Source organism: Chroicocephalus ridibundus, chromosome 18 (assembly GCF_963924245.1).
Source record: "Chroicocephalus ridibundus chromosome 18, bChrRid1.1, whole genome shotgun sequence".
Lineage (NCBI taxonomy): Eukaryota > Metazoa > Chordata > Aves > Charadriiformes > Laridae > Chroicocephalus > Chroicocephalus ridibundus.
In genome coordinates, this window is record NC_086301.1 from 376,159 (window position 1) to 397,024 (window position 20,866).

At 61.1% G+C, this 20,866-nt stretch overlaps 1 protein-coding gene across 2 annotated transcripts in view; it reads right to left on the reverse strand.

Moving 5' to 3' along the window:
• Positions 1–1,248: 1,248 nt before the first annotated feature.
• ZBTB16 (zinc finger and BTB domain containing 16) overlaps positions 1,249–20,866 on the reverse strand; it is a 61,254-nt gene continuing 41,636 nt past the window's right edge. For both annotated transcript variants that reach the window (XM_063355561.1, XM_063355562.1), the window contains exons 5-7: positions 6,598–6,768; positions 4,247–4,414; positions 1,249–3,814 (exon numbers count right to left, since the gene is read on the reverse strand). In XM_063355561.1, the coding sequence (XP_063211631.1) occupies positions 3,585–3,814; positions 4,247–4,414; positions 6,598–6,768 (569 nt within the window). In that variant the 3' untranslated portion in view covers positions 1,249–3,584. The remainder of the gene's footprint in view (positions 3,815–4,246; positions 4,415–6,597; positions 6,769–20,866) is intronic.

Sequence of the window (20,866 nt, forward strand, 5' to 3'; positions counted from 1 at the left end):
TGAGTGTGCAGACAAAGGCCCGGTCCTACGACAATTTCCCCGTTACGATAATAACGCCGTCGGACCGGGCCAAACGCCGGCGAGGGGCTTCGCCCCCCTTCTCCCGGGATGCTGCAGCAGGTTGCTCACAGCAGGACCACCTCCGCCCGCCCGGGCCGGGACCAACGCTCTGCCCTATTTGCCCAAAGCTCGCCCGGAGGAGCCGTGCTGGGGGGGAGCTCTGGCTGGCAGGGACCGGCACCGGCACCTCGGGGCGGCTCGCAGCCCCCCGTCCCTGCTGGGAACCCTCGGGATGAGCGCGGCCTCGACGCCAGCGCACGCGGCAGCCCGGCACGCGGCATCCATCCCTGCAGAAAAACAGGGGATGCTCTGCCTCCGGTGACCCCCGCCGCGCCGTAACGAAGGTTTACCTGCACCGTGGCGCCCGTCGGGCGGTGGGCAGCAGCCGTCGGGCGCGGGCACGGCTGGGCGACGCCGGCAGCACCCGCCAGGCCCCGCCGTAGAGTTTGCCGCAGCACAAAAGGAGTGCAGGCGCTGCTGTTAATGTAGTCAGTAAATAAATAAAGGAGGGCTTAAGCTTAGTGTACAGCAATCAGTCGAGAACTACAGGATAATTAACGCAGCGGGGGGCCAGACTACTCTGCAGTCAGGTTTAAATGAACGAGTTCACTTTCATTGAGGCAAACTTGCTCCGCTCCCTGGTGAGCGGCGCAGGCAGCAGCTGCGCAGGCAGCGGCGCAGGCAGCGCGCCCAGGACGGGGAGGCTCACCTCCCGCGACAAGGGATGCGGGTTTGGTCCCCCTCCCTGGGGACACCCACACCCCGGGGGCACCCCCCACCCGTGGGGGTCGGTTTAGGGAAGGGACCCCCCCCTCAGAGCCGAGGAGGCACCCCCAGACTCACCACCGCGGGTCCCGCCATGGCTCGCCCCAAGCCGGCGGGATGCATCCTTCCTCCTCCTCCTCCTCCTCCTCCCCGCAGGCACGGGCACAGGAACAGGAGACGGCAGGCCGAGACAACGGAATTAACTTTATTGGTTGTTTTTTTTTTTTTGTTGTTTTCTAACTGCAGATTCAAGGTATACAACTGAACATTGCTATTTTCCTTATGAGACTTATAAATAAAAATACAAAAAATGTTCACTACAAAAAAATCTACCGTTAGTAGGATGTAAAAAATATTCTCTTTGCTATAGAAGGCACAAACTTCACTTAGTGACACATGGAGAGAAAAAAACCTGCAGCAGTATATTCTTCTTCTTCTTTTTTTTGTCTTTTTTTTTTTTTTTTTCCTCTGTCAGAAACACTGAAGTCTTACAAAGAATCTGAATCTACACAGGACGAAGGCAGATGCGGAGAGCTGCAACTAGGAGACACCACAACTGGGTTTTCTTTTTTTTTTGTGTTTTTGTTTTTTTTTTGTTTTTTTTTTTTTCTTTATTTTTCAGGAAACTTTTAGCTAACGGCATCTGTGGCTAGAGGACAGAGAGGACTCGCAAGCAGAACCGCACGGGAGCGAACGACGAGGGGAGAGGGAGAAAGTCGTACAAAAAATAGGAGCCGATAGATACTCTGAGAAAAACCGAAGGGGGAGTGGGGCACCCCCCGCGCCGGGGCTCGGCGGGTGCTGAGGTAGACGGAAGGAGGGCAGCGACGGACCCCAACCACGAGCGGCAACACAGAGCGACGGGACGGGCAGGCGGGCGCGCACGACACCGACACAAGCCAGGGGAGAGGGGGGCCCCCGCGGGGCGCTTGGTCCTCACTGCTATGATACACATATATATACTTATATATATATGGAGGGGCGGCGGGGGCCGCGCCACGGCAGACCCGTGCGGGGACGCGCGCCCGGGGCACCGCGGCGTCGCTCCGGCACCCATCCCGACGCCGTCCAGCCGGGAGGCTGCGGCACTGAGGGAGGGAAGGAGGGGACGGGACGGGGCGGGAGGGGAGGTTAAAGCAAAAAAAGCCACATGCGGCACCGCGGCACCCGCGGCCGGCAGCGCCGGTGCACGCGCCAGAAATTGCAGCAACTTTCCGTGTGAAAGAACTGGGTCTCTTTAATATTGTTTTTTTCTCTCTCTCTCTTTTTTTTTTCTTTTTTTTTTTTTTTTTTTTTCTTAGGCACAACAATTAAACAAGCCGTTCTCCACAGTCACATCCCAGATTGTACAACAGCGGCCTGGCCAAGGCCCCGCGGGCTGGGGCACGCGCGTGCGCAAAGCCGGACCGGGGCGCGAGGGACGCAGGATGCTGCACCCGCATCCCTGCACGGCGCCGGGAGAGGCAGGACAGGCACCCCCCAGCAAGAGGGGCCATCGGCGCCCTCCAAACCGCATCCCGACACCCTCCCGCTCCCCCCGCGGACTCTTTTCCCCGCTTTTTCACCCAAATGCAGCAAAACGACCAAAAAAAACAGCGGCGAGCGTCACGCTGGATGGAGACCGCCGAGCTCGCTGCCGCAACCGCAAAGGAGAAACACAACAAAAACGAACACAAGAGGTAGCTTCAAGAACCGGCGCCCCTGGCCCCATGGGGCCGGGCAAAAATACCAGTTTTGGTAAGGATAATGCACAACGGGAGGCCGGCAGGGACGCCAACGCTGCGCCGCCCCTCCACCGCCAGCGCCGGGCACGCGCCTTCCCGGCCACGCCGCCCCCCGTCCCCCCCAAAATCAATAAAAGCTCATGAGGTCACAAAAAAACGAGGTAATTTCAAGTAAAATGTGCTAAACGCGGAAATATTCCAAAAGAAAGTCCAAAAAAAAAAAAAAAAACCAACCCAAAACACTGAACGAAAAGCAAAATATACCAAAAAAAAGCGGCGAGCGAAGCCGCCGGCCACCCGGCGCCCCTCACGCGCGGGCTCCTGCAGCTGAGGGCTGGGCAAAAAACCACGCTCGGCACCTTCCAGGCGCCCCAAACCAGCACAACAAAGGGGATCCCCCCCTCGGAGCGATGCCGCGCACCGGCGGCACCCACACCGCCACCGGCATCCACCGCGCGTCACCAGAGCGGCCACATCCCCCCGGGACGGCGGGGAAGGGAGGAAGGGGCAATGCATAGAGAGGTCTTTGGTCAGGGGGAGGGCGGCAGCCCCCCGGCGCCCCTCGCGCCCCCCAGACCCCGGCTGGCACCCGGGTCCCTGCCCCAAACACCCTCCTGCGGCCGGGTCCCCCCGGGGATGCTCTCGTCCCGCAGCGCGGGGGCCCTCCCGAAACGGGGGCCGAGCTCGGGGCATCCGCGGTGGGGGCTCTGTGGGGGCAGAGCGAACCAGAAATTAAAGCCTTCCCAAAGCACCGGCTGCACGCGCGCCTTCGGGGAAGCGCGTCCTTCCCGCGCCGTCTTCCTGGCCCCGGGGGTGATGGAGGGGCCGGGAGCCGACCCCCGGGGGCTGCAAGGGGGGAGCGGATGGGGCTGGGGAAGGGGCTGGCGCGTCCCCCGGCCCCGGCGCGAGCCGCAGCCTGCGTCCGGCGAGGAGCGAGACCCGAAAACAAACAAGGCCGTGGACGCTGCGGGTTTGGTGGTATTTTTTTTGCCCAGTCCTCCGCCCCGCGGCCCCGCCGCCCCTGCGCCGCCGCCCTCAGACGTAGCAGAGGTAGAGATAGGTCTTCTCTATCCGCCAGTCGGTGGGGATCTCCTCCGGCTTGTGGCCCTTCATGTGCTTCTGCATGGCGGAGAGGCTGGGGCAGTACTCCAGGCAAATGGTGCACTGGTAGGGGGAAGCGCCGTTGTGGGTCCGAAGGTGTTTGATCATGGCCGAGTAGTCCCGGGAGCGCTGGTGGCACAGCTTGCACTCGAAGGGCTTCTCGCCTGCGGGAGACGGGGAGATGGGGGCGTCAGGGGGGGCTTGGGGCCGCCAGGAGATAATTAACTGCCCGGCATCGACGCTGCCGCGGCGGGCACAGCCGATAACCGAGTAATGAACAGCAAAACCGATCCGACTATTGATCCCCTATTTACAACAGTTATGCGCTGGCGCATCCAATGATTCCTTATTCCCGGCCGCTGCCCTGGGCCGCGCTGCCGGCATCTCCGCTGGGGGGACCGGGATGGCATCTCCGCCGGGGGAACCGCACCAGCATCTTCACCCATGGACTGCGCCGGCATCTCCGCTGGGGGGGCCGCGCCGGCATCTCCACCCACGGACCGCACCGGCATCTCTGCCAGCGAGACCTTGCCGGCACCTCTGCTGGGGACACCACGCCAGCACCGGCCTCGCGGTAACCCCCCCGCAGCACCCACCTGTGTGGACCCGGTAGTGGGTCTCCAGCTGGTGCTTGAGGCTGAACTTCTTGCCGCAGCCGTTGCACTCGTAGGGCTTCTCGCCGGTGTGGATGCGCTTGTGGCCCTTCAGCGTGCTCTCGTCGCGGAAGCAGCTGCCGCAGAACTCGCACTCGTAGGGGTGGTCGCCTGCAAGGACACGTGCGCGGTGTCAGAGCCGCCGCCGCGCCGTGCCAAAACCACCTCCCCAGCCCGCATTCGCCCCCGGCACCCGCCGCCATCCCAGGGGATGAAGCATCCCGGGCGCCCCAGCAAGGCCCGCATCCCGGTGCGGAGGGGATGCTCGGGTCCGCAGCCGGGGTACAGAGACCACCGCCGACCACCGCCCTCCCGTCCCCCATCGCCGATTGCCAGGTTCCGGCCCGGCGTTGCCGGCGCAGCCCCGGCCCCGGGCATCTCCCGCGCTCCAGACCGGGCGGCTGATAAATGAACTCCGGTTCGGCACCAAAGGCGGAATGATTTGAAGGAAAGGTGAGGGCTCCAGCTACTTATTTATTACAGCCGCGAAGGCAAGGACAATAAAGATAGATTGATCGTCCGAGACTTTGTTCATGAATATTTAAATATTACTGATTTGTCTTGTCACTGTAATTACAATTTCTCTGTGCCGCATATCCTACAAGCACAGTTTATGGTAAAGAATGGCCAACTGTATTTCACTTGTCCTGCTGCAGATGTGCGGAGCTGCCAAGCGTGTAATGTTCCCCGCATTTCATACATTTTCTTCAGCTGTGAAGGCTTAAGTCATCCACAATGACCTACGTTTTTTCATTATCCCCGTGTCAAACTGCACTCGTGCCTGGGCATAAATTGTCCTTCTCGTTATATACTCACATGCCTGCGCTTTCGCTTCCTCTTTAAAATGATATTTTACTCTCTCCCCGCGTGCTGCAGCCGAGACCTGCGGCCCCTTGCCCCCTCCCGCAGCCCCTGCCCGGGGGCCGGAGCAGGAGGAGGAGGAGGAGGAGGATGCTCGGGACGTGTTCCGGACCCCGTCCCAAGGCGAGGCAGGCGGTGCCTGCTGGCGGCCACGTTTCACCTCCCCGTGCCCACTTCCAAATTATCACCCTGCTTTTCCATCCTATAGTCAAAGACGGCGCTTTTGCAGCCGTGGGCAGGCAGCCTTTCCGCATGCTGGGTTTTTGGGAGAAGCCGTGTAAATGGGAGCACTCCGGCCTCGGGAGGAGCGTGCGCATCTCGCATCCATGCGGGAGGAAGCCCCCCAGCGGGGTTAAACCCCCCCTAAAGCACCCGCGGTCCCGGTGTTGTCCCCCGCGGGAGCTGGTGCAGCAGCAGGGGTTGGGGTGGGACGCGCGGGGCCCGACCCGCAGCCCAGGTCACTGGATTACCGGCTATAAATAGCTCCAGCGCTCGGCATTAATGTGCTTATCGTCAGCGTGCAACACCCGTTTCCCAAGCGGGGACCCCGCGCCCAGGGACACGTGTGGGTCTGGTGGCCGTTGGCCACAGCCCGGACCCAGGGACCCTCCCGGTCGCGTCCCCCCGCAGCCGCTGCTGGTCCCTTTGGGGCTGTATCCCGCGGGGGAAGGGGGGAGAAGGGGTGTGCAGCCTTGGCACGCGCTGTCCTCCCCCCAGCAGGAAAAGTGCAGCCGAGGAGGGCGCAGGAGCCCCCGGCTCTGTGGGCACCGGAGGGCAAGGAGCCCCCAGCCCCTGCAGCGAGCCACAGCACGGGCGGCGATGCCCGGAGGGGCTGCAAAGCACCGCGTGGGCTCAGCCCCACCGCCCCGCTCGTCCCCCAGGGATCTGCTTTTTCCTGCACCGGGGGGTTTTGCGGCTGGACCCAAGCAACGGTGCTCACGGTGGTCGGGAGCATCCACTGGGGACGGCCGGGACCTCTCCCCACGCCACCCCGGGGCCGCGGGCGGAGGAGCCAAGGACACGGTGCGGGCGTCCTGAGGACACGGCGTAAGGCGTCCCGAGGACACGGCGTCAGCCGTCCCGAGCCCCGCGCTCCGCTCCCGGCCCCGCTGGGCTGCGCCGCCGAAGCGCCAGCTCCACGTAGCGCAGGTCGCCCTAATCCCATTAGGGCCGAGCACGGGCTGATTATGTGCATCTACCGCCCGTAAGCCGATGAAGCGGGTATGATCGCACATCCCCTAAGAAGGTCACATGTCACCTTATACCGGATCAACTTATTACACGCAGCTTTTTTTTTTTTTTTCCGTTTCGTTTTGCAAATCCAAACAACCTCAATCGCGGCCGCCTTGACACTTTGAAGGCAGTTTCGCCTTCCTTTTCCCTTTTTTTTTGTTTTTTTTTTTGTTTTGACCCGAGGACCGGCGGCGGCGTACCTGTGTGGGAGCGGAGGTGCCTCTTGAGCGCGGTGTGGCTGGGGAAGGTGCGGTTGCACTCGCTGCAGATGTAGCTGCGCACCCCGGCGTGCACCTCCATGTGCTGCTGCAGCGCGCTCTGCGTCTGGAACCGCTTCCCGCAGAGCAGGCAGAAAACGGCCATGTCTGTACCTGGGCGGGGGGAGAGAGGTCAGTTAGGTACCCCCAGCCCAGCCGGCGTGCGGGGGGGCGGCGGGATGCCCCAGCAAGGGGGGTGCTCCAGCGCCGGGGAGGATGCTCCTGCGGGGGGGGGACCCCAAGAGCTGCGCGCCCCAGGTATCGTTGGGGTCCGGCAGTGGGACCCTGGCCCCCCTGACCCTACCACCACCACCCCGCGGAGGGAATGCCGGGGGGGGGAAAGGGGGCTTTTATGGCATTGGAGGCAGCTGGAGGCCCCGGCCCAAAGGCAGGGCAGGTGTCGGGCCATCACCGCACCCCCACGCACCTGCGGGAGCTGCCGAGCTCGGGCCTCTCGACGCCCAGGGCAAGGGGACCCCAAGAAACACCCCGCAGAGCCCCCCCGGGGGGGCGCGAGGGTGACTCTGCCTGCAATCCCGAGCCCTAACACAAACGCCAGCTCCATCCTACCAACCGCGGGTATAAAACCGGCTGCACCAACGCGACAGTAAAAGCAGGGAAAAAAAACCCCAACCCCAGATACTCACACACCGTCAATAAAAATACCAGACCCTTGTGTTATTAAACAATTTGTTTTCGTTTATGCATAGCTGATTGTTCAGAACCTATGAGTCAGTGCAAATTGTATTACGCAGGGAGATTAAGCAAATAAATGCTAGCTTTTTGGAGACATTAAAATGTGAGGACTATGGAAATAAAATTATCTAGAAAATTGTATTAGCAATTCATTAGCAGCAGCAAGATGTTCAAGGTAACCAACGGATCCGCGCTGCCTTTAGGAGCAGCGGGGCTGGGGGATGCTGCTCGTTGGGCTGCCAAAACCAGCCCAGGGGAGCCCGGCGGCGAGGAGGAGTCACCGCTGGAGCCTGCCGGGGCCACCCACCACGGCGGTGTCGGCATTGCGGTGACGCCAGGCACGCAGGAAGGTGCCAGCGAAGGATGCTCCCACAGAAAGGTGCCGGCAGCATCCTCCTGGTCAGCCCCACACCTCCCGCCTGGGGACCAGCCCGGTGACGGGCACCCCCGAGAGCATCTCGGTGTGCGCCATCGCCCAACGCGGCATCCACCGTCATCCCCATCCCGGCGTCCCACCATTGCCCATCCCAGCATCCACCATCGCCCATCCCGGCGTCCCACCATCGCCCCCATCCCACCATTGCCCATCCCGGCACCGTGCCATCATGGCATGCCGTGCCAGCTCTGCATGGAGGGATGCAGGAGGCGCCAGGAGGGATGCTCAGCCCCCGCCCCGGCGAGGCACGCTGCGGGCTGCCCAGAAGCCCTCCAAAACCTGCCAAACCCCCCCAGCGAAACGGGGATAAAAGCAGCAAGAGAGGCGGCCTCGCATGGGACCTGCCTCTCTCCCTCCGCAGGGATTTATCCCGGGGGGGTGTGGGCTCGTGCGCCCCCCACGCAGCTGCGGACAAAACGCTCCAAGACAAAAAAAAAAAAAAATTCAAAAAAAAATAATAAAAAAAAAAGGCAGGCAGCCCTGAACGGGCCGTGCGAAGCAAATCCCGAGAGGTATGCGGCCCCGCAGCCCTCGGCGGCCCCGGCGGTGACAGCAGGACGGGTCAAAGGTCCCCGGGGCTGAGCCCCCAGCGCCGTGGCCAGCTGCGGAGCGGAGGCCCCGGCCGGCGGGACGCCGGCCCCGATAAATCTGCCGCCAGCAGCCCCCGCTGGGGCTGGGGACAATGGGCTCCCGCGGGGGCGGAGGGCAGGACAATGCCGCCGGGCCGGCGCGCGGGGCCGTAACAAATCCTCCCTGGCACCGTAGGGCCCTCATTTGTGAAACTAATTGGCCCCCGCTTGAAAAAAAAAAAAAAAGAAAAAAAAAAAGCCAGGCCGGCAGCAAAGGGGATGAGACGCCTCGTGCACGGACATGGGGACGCACCGGCCCGTCCATGGGGACTGTGCCGGTCCCCCGGGAGATGGGCATCCCCCCGGGCTGCTGCTTGCCAGGACCCGCCAAAGGCATTTTTAAATTTTATCTATATTTTTTTTTTAGATAATGCATTAGTAAATAAACAAACACCCCGAATGGGGAGGACGACATGCCCTGGCATGGCTCGTGGAGGCACCTGGCAGTAGCCACCCTCCAAGAGCATCCGTGGGGCGCGAAGGCTGATGCCAGCCTGCTTCAGGGGCGGAGAATGCAGGAGATGGCCCTGCATCCCTCCATCCCTGCATCCCTCCCATCTCTGCATCCTTCCATCCCTGCATCCTTCCATCCCTGCATCCTTCCATCCCTCCATCCCTGCATCCTTCCATCCCTGCATCCCTCCCATCTCTGCATCCTTCCATCCCTGCATCCTTCCATCCCTGCATCCCTCCCATCTCTGCATCCTTCCATCCCTGCATCCTTCCATCCCTGCATCCCTCCATCCCTGCATCCCTCCATCCCTGCATCCTTCCATCCCTCCATCCCTGCATCCTTCCATCCCTGCATCCCTCCCATCCCTGCATCCTTCCATCCCTCCATCCCTGCATCCTTCCATCCCTGCATCCCTCCCATCTCTGCATCCTTCCATCCCTCCATCCCTGCATCCTTCCATCCCTGTATCCCTGCATCCTTCCATCCCTGCATCCCTCCATCCCTGCATCCCCGTACCCCTGCATCCCTCCATCCCTGCATCCTTGCATCCCTCCATCCCTGCATCCCGCCCAGCAGCGGGATGTGGCGGACGGAGGCCCATCACCGCCGAGAACCACGGCACCAAGCAGGGTCTGCTGGGCACCGTCCCGCTGCTGGCGTTCAATTAACTTGAACTTACTCATTGTTTCTTTAAGCTGCACGTGCAGCGACATCCCATCTTTGGGGAGGGGATGGGATGTGGGGAAAAAAATGGGAAAGCTGATGAGAGGGTGCCCAGGGTCGCAGCCGGGCGACACCGGGGCTTGGCCGTGGTCCCAGCCCATCCCTGGGCTCCCACCCGGAGCAGCCCCAAGCCAGCCCTCAGCCACGGGAAGAAAAATCACCCCCGATAAAGAAACGCCGCCGCCCCAAACCAGCGAGAGACGGATTTATTCATTTCCCTGACGTTTTAATGGTTTCTCCCCTTTTTGCGGGAAGATGATTACAAATTAAGCGGCATTTAAACGCTTTTTACTGTCAACAATTAAAAGGGGTGAAGGCGGGCGAGCAATTCATTCCCCGGGAAACGCGGCGGGCGCCGCCGGCCCTTCCCTCTACTGTACGCCGCACAATGGCCCCGAGCGCGCCATTAATTTTGCAGGATGTTCAAAAGCAAATTAAAATATAAAAAGCCCCCAGGCACAAAGATAGATACCGAGGGAGGGGGCGGCATAGGTCAAGCTCGCGGAATTAAAGTCTTAGCAGCCGGGGAGGTTTAAGCGCAGCCCCGTTACGCCGCGCTCGGCAGCCACCTTCCCCCGTCTCCCCCGGTTTTGGGGATCTCTGCCGGACCCGGCGTGCCATGAGTCGGCGCTGCCGCGGGGTCCGGAGGCAGGAGCCAGAGCAGGTTGGGTTTCGGATGCTACGGGGGTGAGGCAGTTTTAAACAGCAGGTGCTCCCAAATCTGGGTTTTCGGGACGGATGGTCGCCGGAGGGAGAAAAACCCTACGGCTGCCACCCTAGAGCCGCACGCCCCGGTTCTCTGGCGGCTCGCTCCCGAAGACACGCAGCGCCAGGGATGCAGGGACAAGCAAGGCAGGACTCGGTGTGACGCGATGCGCGACACCCAGGGGCTCCTCCGCCCCGGTCCGGCCCGTGGCGAGGGATGCTGCACGGCGGCCTCCAGCACGGCCCCGGCCCCCGCCGGGGAGGAATTAAAACCCAAACCCGCGCGGCGACGGGGGGGTCCCGTCGGAGAGGAGCCGGGCGCGCTCCCGCGCCGCCGAGTTTTGGATGCGGGAGGCACGCCGGCGGGAGAAAGGCGACACGTCCCCTTTAAAAGGAAATATAATTTACAGTGTGCAGCCAGGCGGCCCATAGTTTCAATCTCGTTTACTATAGAGAAAACTCTGCTAGCTGTTCTCTATCCCACAAATCCGATTTAATCAGACAAGCCAGCCAGCGTGGCTTGAAGTAAAAACGGATAATTAGTAAACAGAGAGCTACTTCAGTGCTTCATTGGCATTCGAGCCGGGCTAGTGTGTCGCATTTAAAATGCAGTCTGATGAAGTTTACAAAATCAAACCATTTGTTACTCCTATTGAAGAGGCTTCAGGCCACTTGCAATTAAATTGGAATTAGTGCTCAGAATGAGATACAGCAAATTCATACTAAAAAGGGATCTGACTTTCAGACATTTGACTTCAAGTTTCCCCCCCCGGTGCGTGTGCAGGCGCCTGCGCGGCCCCAGCGGATCCGTGCCGGCCCCGGACCCCTGGCGCGGGCGAGCGGGGACGCTGCGGCAGCCGGGGAGGGGGGACCGGAGGGGACCGGAGCCACCGTGCCGGTGAAGCATCCTCTGCCGAGCCCCAACGCGGTGCCGGCACGCGGAGCCGAGGCCGGGATGTGCAAACCAAACCGCCCCCTCCCCATCGCGCTGCCGTCTTCCCCCTGCCTGCCCTCGCAGCCCTGCCACCAGGCGCGAGAAACGCGGCAGACCCGTCCATGCGCTGCAGCCACGATCAATAGCACGAGGAACCCGTCACCGGCGGCTGCGGAGGCGCGCATCGGGGAGGCTCCGGCATCGAAGGATGCCGGCGGAGCCCGCCGCTGCCTCCCACACCCGCCGTAAAAACCCCCAAACCCTCGACTCCCGTCCTGCAAATCTGGGGTCTCCAACAAGACTCACCCTCCTTCAACCTGCACGTTTAACGCCATCTCTGACGCCACGCACGTGCCAAAGAGACGCGCTAAAACTGCTGCGATCCCTGGGAGCGAGGCAGGCGGCTCCAAAACATTCCGGCCGCGCAGAGCCAGAGCCCGAGGGCCCTTGTCTCTCCCGAGAGGAGATTTCAGGGACGTTTGGCGTGTTTTTGCCAGCGTGTCAAGGGCTCCCCAGCAGCCGCCTCCCCCCGGAGAATGCCGGTGGCTGCGGGGCCAGGGCCGGGCGGGCGATGGCCGCCCCGCTCCGACAACGCCTGCGAGGGCAGCACCGCGAGCCCTTAGAGCCGGTGGGACTTAGGGATGTACTTAAGGTACCGGGCTCAGACAGGGATGCCGCACACATCCCGCTGGAGCCAAGCTGAGGAGGAGGAGGATGGGTGACGAAGGACGGGCAGAAGCAGCGGGCACTGGCCCGGCCCTGGCGATGCCGGTTGGTGGCACCGAGGCTGCGTTTTGCCCCGGGAGGACGGCGAATGCGGGCTGCCCGGGGTAAGAAGATTAACCCAGTTTCAGCGCCTGTTTTGGGGATTATTACGAAACCACGAGCGGGGTTTTGGGAGGCAGCGGCGCAGCAGAGCCAGGGGCGGTGCGGAGGAGCCCGTCCCTGTGCACCACTGTCAGGATACACGACGCCCGGACGCGCACACGTGGACGCAACCCCGAGGACGGGGTTTTTAAGGGTGTCACGCCAGGACGGCAGCGGCGGCAGCGGCTCTGGTGCAGCCGCGGAACAAAGGTGCTGTTGGGTGGCTCGGTGGGAGCCAACAGCCCCCGCGGCCGTCGCGGTTAGGTAGAGAGAGGGGGAAAACAACCGCCCAGCAATAAACACACACATTTCGTGCCGGAGTCACCAAATCATCCCGGTTTCAAGGGCTGCCTCCGGACTCCCCGGCTCGGCTTGCGCGCTAATTAACGTCTTTATGGAAGGCAACTTCTCCCAGGGGGGCATTTGTTTGATTGTTATTATTTACTCGGAGATAGCGCAGCTTTCTTCCCAACTTTAACCGACTACGGGAAATTAATTCTTAAAAAGCGGCCGGCGCCGCCGACTCTTCTGCTGCGGGTTTTCCCTCCGGGGCTGGATGCGGCCGCCCGGGCAGCAACAAGCGGGCAGGGCACGTCCCCCCAGCGCCGCGGAGAACCCCCGCCTTTCAGAGCAGCTGTACGACACCGACCCTGCAGGCACAGGGCGTCACACCCCCCCCCACCCCAAACCTACGGGCTTCACTTTGTGCTCCCGCAGCGAGGCGCGGGGCGGCTCCCACCCGGCAAGGATGCGCGGGGAGGAGGATGCTCTGCATCCCGGCGCCGAGCCCCGAGCCCCGGCTCCGGCATGGGGGGTGATTTATTCCGGGGGCCATCTGGACGTGGGGGACAATACGGTCCCGCATCCCGGTGACCCGGCGCATTAGTCACACCCTCCCCGCTCGACCTCTCCCTCTCCCTTTGAGCGCGGCGGGGCGAGAGCATCCCCTTCTCGCCTGCCTTTCGGGGGGCCCTTCGCTCCCCCCGGTGGCACCTTCCCCGCCGCCCTGCCTCTCCATCACCGTCACCACCACCATCATCATCATCGCCTCCCTTCACTGCGCTTTTCTGCCGTCGCTCAGGCGAGAACGATTACGAGGGAGCGCGAGCGGGGAGGGAAAGAGCCCAGCGACTATTAGCGGCGGCGGCTTTATGGCAACAGGCACACAACTCATTCGTTTCATGTTTCGCGGAATATAAAAGCGCCGAAACATTTTAATTTTAAATTCTTATCATTGAATTTACTGCTTTTCTCTCGCAATGATTTGTGTTGCTTTTTAATTTTTACAGTCTCTACAGAAGCCAGATGCTACCGCCTAGGGCCAAAATAATAAAAACCCGCCGCAGTCGCGAGTTACAGAACAAAAAGGAAACGCGCGGCTGACAGAAGTTAATATCTCAATTTAACAGTGCTGCTCCGCTAATGATCCTTTGATATGTGTTTATTTAGAAAGGTCTGATCTTGACCTTGAAAGCAAACTAAACCGCAAAGTCTTTATGAGAGGAGAGAAAGACTTTATTTATAGACTGGCTTTGCGTCAATCACGGCGGCAGCTGGACCCGCACTGCTGGCTGAGGCGCTGCCAGGCGGCCGCCGGGCAAGACGGGGGGTCAATCGAGGGATGGGGCTTTGGGGGGGGCATCGGCTGACGAGGAGGACCACGACGTGCCCCATCCCTGGGGGGGGATGCTGAGCCTGCGCACAGGGACCTGCCCGCGAGCCAAGGGGTGCGGGCGGCTCCTGCCAGGGATGCTCCCCCGGGGACAGCACGGGGCCAGGCGTGCTCCTGTCCCCCGCGCAGGGGACGAGCGCCCCCCGTGCATCTCCTGCGCCAGCCCTTCGCCCCGGGAAGAGACGCCTTGGCCCCCCGGCTGCATCCTGCCCCCCCTGAAGGCGGTCCCCGGGTGCTGGAAGGATGCTCAGCATCACCCAGACCCGCGGCGGCAGAGCACCGGCGGGTCCTCCCCCCGAGGAAACCCAGCGGCGCCCAAACCTCACGCTCGGAAATGAAAATCAGACAAACTTTTCAGGGGCAAACCCCGTCTTACTGCATTTCCACCCCCAAGCTGGGGGAGGCGAGAGCTTCCCAAGCTCCCAGCGCCACGCGAGCCTGGGAATGCGCTGCGGAGGCCTCGCACCTACGGTGCGCTGCGCTTTCGAGCCTAATTTCTATTGGTTTAGGTCAAACGGCTGTTTGAGGACGTTTGCCAACCCCCAAGCCTTCCGGTTGGAGCTGGAGCAGCTTCCTCACAAAGACATCCCCTACAGCCTTTTCATTCTACTGAATATCTACCAAAAGAGATCAACACATATTACAAACGTTCAGGCGGCCAAAAATGGAGCCCGTCATCAGGGACAAACCTTCCCTTTTCAGCACCGTTGGGCATTTTGGTGCCACCAGGTTCACGGTGCTGGGACACCCTGTAACACCAGAACTCGATGCCCGGCAGATGGGAGGGTGCAGGATGGCGGCATTTGTGCCCCGTTGCCACCCAACAAAGCTGACGGGAGACGGGGGACGTCACCAAAGGCCACTCTGTGCCTCGGCTGGGGGACAAACGCCGCCTTCGAGCCTCGTCCGGCCCCGCAGCCGAGCCGGGGGAGCTGGGCGACATCGCACCCTTGTGAACGGTCTCGGTTTACATCCTCCAAAGAGCCAGCGACAGCAACTCGGCCTTAACACAAATGTGAAAAACGGCAAGCGCAGAGACAGAAAAAACTTTTCTCGGGAAGGGGAGAAGCGTGTATGAGCGGGGGGACGTGATTTCCCTCTGCAGCCACCGAGCGTGCCCCAGAGCCGGCGTTGCGCCGGCAGAGGGGATGGTGCTCGGGGACGCCGGCACCACCAAACCCAGTGTGGAGGGACGAGCCTCGTGCATCAAAACCCATCGCTCCCGATCATCCTCGGCAAAATCCGGTGTTCCGCTCCTTCAACCCCCGAAGGCAGAGATGGAAAAGCCACCCTCTTTTCCAGGAAAACAAACATCTCTCTACCAAAATGCACTAATCTGGTTGGCATCTACGCGCAGCATCTCCCCTCAGTGACATTCCCCCTGAGCCTGTCCCAGTGCTCTCCATCCTGGAGAATCCCGGATCCATCCTGGGGATGGACTGTTTCTCCCGGGGGCAGCCGGAGGCAAACTGCGATCGGAAGGGGAGCTGCCATCTACTCGCTTACTCATCGCCACTGCGGCGGCTTCCCAGATTTCCTCTTCCCAATCAGAATTTGGAGTGAAACCAGCTGAAAAAATAATTTAACTTTCTGTCAAAAACCGAACGCATTTTCCCCGTTGCTTTGCCGGTGACGGTTAAACTCCCGCGTTAGGAACTGCTCTGTTGTTAAACAACCAGCTCCGGCGAGGAGCCGAAGCCCTGGCCGGCGTTTCTGGCCCACCGAGGGCTGCCCCCGTCTCTTTTTGGCCAAACAGCCTCCCCCGTGGGTGTTTTCCAACAAGCACCTCAGGGCGGGCGCGTGTTTTTCCCTGCCAGGAGGGTTTCTGGGGACAGCAGACGATGTCCCTTAGCCAGCGGTGCTGTGTCCTGCCCTCCGTGGTGCCCCTGCGCTTGCCTCTTGGCTGTGACATCCCACCCCACGGGTCACCAGCATCACCACCACCGTCGGCATCACCATCGCCCGCCCATCGCCCACCCGCTCCTGGGTCTCCCGCCCAGGGTGGCACCACTCTGGCATCCCCCACCCCACGGAGACGCCGAGGAAACGCCGATGAAAGGACCCTTTTGGCGGCGCAGGCGGCCACCCCCGGCCGAGCACGGCCAGTGGGGCGACCGGCGGCCGCGAGGCACAAAGCCGGGAATCGCAGCGTCCACTTATTATTCCTGCACCCCCACCATTAAAAAAAAAAAAAAAAAAAAAAAGAGAAAAGATGAAAAGGCCCTCTCGGTAAACCCGGGGAGAGGCGAAACGGTACCGAGAGCGGCCTCCCCCCCGGTTTCTTGTGGGTTTTTTTTTTTTGTAAAGCGGGGAGACGCGAATCCCGGGGGGACAAAAGTAGCTGCTAAGGTAAGTTAAACCTTGTCGAGATGAACTTTCCTGCTACTTTTAATTAAAAGTTCTTTGGAATTAAAAAGGACACTATTCAGGAAAGGCTGAAAAAAAAAATTCATTGACACCAGCCCGCCCCCCTCCCCTTTTTCCCAAGGAAAAGAAAAAGCTGTTTTTGTGTGTCTGCTCACCCAGCCCGCACTGTACAAAAGGAAGCGGATTTGCAGCAAGACACACGAGATGACCCCCTGACCCCGAGCCGCTGAAAAGTCCTCAATGGCATAAATACCAGATAATCAATCACATACCAGGAGGGCCGGTCCCCCTGCCCTCGCCCCCGCCGCCGGGTTTATGAGAGATGCACTGTAAACGGACACCGGCTGCGGACGGGAGGCCCCTCTCAGCATTCCTGCGCCGGACCAGGAGACCCCGGCCGCCCCCTCGCCCGCCCCCGTCCCTCCTTCACAGCGCCCCGCAGCCTCTTCCCTCCCGCTCCGGAGCCGAAGGACCGGGAGAGGCACCTCCCTGCGCTCCGCAGCGATGGCCGAGCATCCTCCACGAGCCATGGCACGGCCGGCACCCAGAAAACAGGGAGAAAGCAGCCCGACCTGCGGCAAACTCTGCCTTTTTGGGGGAATCGCTGGGTTTTGGAAGCCCCCGCGGGTTCTGGCCGTGACCGTACACCACCGGTTTCCCTGTCCCTCTGACAAACCCCCGAAGGCGGGCAGAGGAGGGCGGCCAGGTCCCCCCGCGCTCAACAATGGACCTTAAAGCCTTCAAGGGAGGGAAGAAAAAAAATAAATTGCTGAGATACGGCAGTGGTTCGGTTAAATGGGGAGCCACTCGGCAACTAAATTTGATAATGCTTTTGTCCACGGGTCAGAGGTTAAATATGTTCACACTAATCCCCTTCATCTAGAATTAAAGGACAAGAAAGATTTCTCCGTAGCTTAGCGAGAGGGCTTTTCTCATCGCGCTTTAAATAGTATTTGCACAGGAAAATTAAAGGCCGGCCATTGGCCGCTGGCTGGGACGCGGACACGCGGCGTTCCCAGCTCCTGGCTCGTTTTCGGCAAATCCGCCCATCGCCCGAAGCCCGGCCTCGCAGCACCGGGAATTTTCCCCACCGCCCGCTGCCAGGGTGGGAGAAGCGGCGGGGCGGGAGGTGGGGAGATTCCCGGCCTCGGGAATGCGCGGCGGGACTCGGGTTTCAGGCGCTGTCACAGGACATTACTGTCAGACAAAGGGGCTCTGTCCCGCACCCCCAGCGCCCGCCCGGACGGGCCGGGGCCGAGGCGGCGATGCTGACCACCCCGCGCCGCGAGCTCCCGGTGCGCTCCCGGTGCGCTCGGAGGTGGCCGGCGGCAAAGCCAGCGGATACGGGACAGGCCCTTGCACCAGGAATGACGCTGCCAAGTGATGGAGGCTTCCGATGGGAAGCGCAGCTATCCCAGCCCTCGTTTTTATCAAAATAAGCGTTTGCAAGAGCCACTCTCCATTAAAGACACCAACTGGTGTTGGAAGAGCACCCGGGCCACGAGCTGGGAAGCACCGGAGCGGCCGCGGGCTCCAGCTGAACACAGGCTCCTCCTTCCCTCCACTTGCACCGTTTTCAGTCCTTTTTGCAAATAAACCTGGCCGCGAGAGTATTTAAAACACTCACGGCTTCGCGTTCTGGATGCACTGGGATTGCTCGGTTCCGCCCGTCCTCGGCTCATCGCTTCCCTTTGGTTCTGCCCCGGCCCGAGGCTGGCGAGAGCGAGTCCCGCTCCCTCTCGAGCAGCCAAAATCAAGCGCGGAGTATTTTTTCCATGGTTTTTACACATCCATTTGCAGGCGATGCTGCGCAAAAGCTGCCGCGCCTGCGCATGGCACGTCGGGCTCCAGTCGGACGCCTCTACCCAAAAATGTCACAGCGGTCACAAAAGCGTCTTTACTGTCGGCATTTTGCATTTCCAGCTGCTGCTGAAGCCACAAACCCCGGAGGTGCCTCTGGCAGCAGCTCCCCCGCCCCAAATCCAGTTTTCCCAGGTTGGCTGAGGATTCCCGCTGGGCACTGCCGGCGCTGGAAGGTGCCAGGAACAGTCTTTGCACCCTCCACATGCAAACCGCTTCTGTTTCCTAAGCTCGGTTTGAACCCAGCACCGGTTTTCTCCATTCTGGCGCATCGCGGAGCTGGCATCACTCCCGCCTCCTCCATAGGAACCGTCATCCTCGTGCCCGAACCAAAGCCCATCTCAGCTCCGCGGCCACGCTCGCAGCCTCCCACCGGTGCGTCGGGGGCCGGCGGCGCGCTGCGGAGCGCTCCCGCAGCCCAGCATCTGAACCCCGCGCTCGCCTCCGACGGAAAACCCGCCAAGTGTTGTCCGGGCCGCATCGCCCGCGCGTCCTCCCCCAGCCGGGCCCGGGGAGCCGAGGCGAGCACGGGAGGGATAATTACCTCTACGCGTACTTAATACTGCAGTGCATTATCTCTAGCTACGGAGAAAAATGCTATTCGCCGGTATTTCCCCCAGAAGCCTCATCGAGCCGCTCTCTGAAAACTCTCAGGAGCCCCGTGAAACGGTAATAGAAAGTCGGGGCAGCCGGGGGGAGACGCGGGGCCGGCTTCGGTAAGGAAGTGCCTGGCACTCGCAGATGGGCACCGCTCCGGCCGAGCCGGGGGAGGGATGCAGCCAGAGGGGCAGGAATCGCATCCCGCGAGGCCGAGCCACCGGAGCAGGGACACGGCAGATACAGGGACGGCTGCTGGCGGCAAGTGCCAGTGCCGAGGCAAGCCCGGAGCATCCCGGCGCAGAGCCGGCCCGGCCACGGCGCCACGCCGAGCCCACGGCAACCGGAATTTATGTCTCCACAGAATTTATGGCCCATGTCACCAAAGTTGCACGTTCCGTGCTGCTCGCTCACAAACCTGCATTCCCAACACGGCAATCGGCGGCGTGACGCCTGTAGCGCCGCTGGTGTTTTTCAGGTGGGTACGATTTTGAGGCAGAGAAAGCGAAGCAAAAGAAGGGAGAGGAGACAAACACGTAATTAATTGGACTAAACATAAATTTGCCAAGAAGAGAGAGAGACAAGGCGTGCCCGTGTGCCAGCGCAGCTCCGGCGCGGTGCCCCCTGCATCCCCCCAGGCTCCCCCGACCCCCCGCAGCCCGCCCCAGCCAAGAGCAGGGCTGCTGGGATGCTACTTGCCAAGCCAGGCGCTCTGGCATTTAAAAAATAACAATAGTTAAAAAAAGTGGAAAAAAAAATCACTCTGTACCTCAGTGTGCCTTTAGAACAGGAGCAGAATACTTTTTTGGGGGGCAAAAAGAGCGGATAAAGCCCCGCTGAGGCAGAGGAAGGCCGAGCTTCCCGAGCGGCCGCGGGGGCATCCCACCGCCTCCTCCCGGGTCCCTGCTCTCCTGCGCCGGATTTTTCTCCCTTTGTACCTCCGCTTATACCGCACGACTGTTTTGAATCTCTAAAATAATGTGACAAGTTAATGATGGCACAATTATCTAAATGTTTAACAGACATGTTATCTAAGTGAATCGGATTGAGATTCCATCCCGCTGACAATAAACATCAATGGGAGAGCAGAAAGTGATAGGCAAATTATCGCCAACCCTGCAATTTCAATGCTATTAAATTTGGAGGAATAACAGCCCTGAGGCCTGTAAACTCTGAATAAAATAGACCCTTGTGTTTGGCCAACTATTAAATCAAAACGCTACCAACATCCCAGCAAAAAAAAAAAAAAAAAAAAGGAAAAAAAAAGGCAGGGGGGAAGATTTATAGCTTTTCAATTTTCAGTAACACGTTGGTTTTATTAATTCTTTTCTCCTACTTGCGTCCTGGTGTTGGCATCACCAGCCGGGGAAGGCGAGGGATGTGGGCAGGGATGCAGGCAGGGGACGGAGGGGAGGGATGCGGGCAGGGGATGCGGGTGAGGGATGCAGGCAGGGGACGGAGAGGAGGGATGCGGGCAGGGGATGTGGGTGAGGGATGCAGGCAGGGGATGGAGAGGAGGGATGCGGGTGAGGGATGCGGGCAGGGGACGGAGAGGAGGGATGCGGGTGAGGGATGCGGGCAGGGGACGGAGAGGAGGGATGCGGGTGAGGGACGCAGGCAGGGGACGGAGAGGAGGGATGCGGGTGAGGGATGCAGGCAGGGGACGGAGAGGAGGGATGCGGGTGAGGGATGCAGGCAGGGGACGGAGAGGAGGGATGCGGGTGAGGGATGCAGGCAGGGGACGGAGGGGAGGGATGCGGGTGAGGGATGCAGGCAGGGGACGGAGAGGAGGGATGTGGGTGAGGGATGCAGGCAGGGGACGGAGAGGAGGGATGCGGGTGAGGGATGCAGGCAGGGGACAGAGAGGAGGGATGCGGGTGAGGGATGCAGGCAGGGGACAGAGAGGAGGGATGCGGGTGAGGGACGCAGGCAGGGGACGGAGGGGAGGGATGCGGGTGAGGGACGCAGGCAGGGGACGGAGAGGAGGGATGCGGGTGAGAGATGCAGGCAGGGGATGGAGGGGAGGGATGCGGGTGAGGGATGCAGGCAGGGGACGGAGGGGAGGGATGTGGGCAGGGGATGCGGGTGAGGGATGCGGGCAGGGATGCAGGGGAGGGATGCAGGCAGGGGATGTGGGCAAAGGCTCCGGCGCATCCTCCGTGGAGCGGCCGGGGGCATGCCGACCCCACAAATCAAAGAGCCAACTACGTGCCGAAGAACATACAGTCTATATTAGGCGCCGAGCATGCCCAGGTGAAACTGGGTCAGGAGT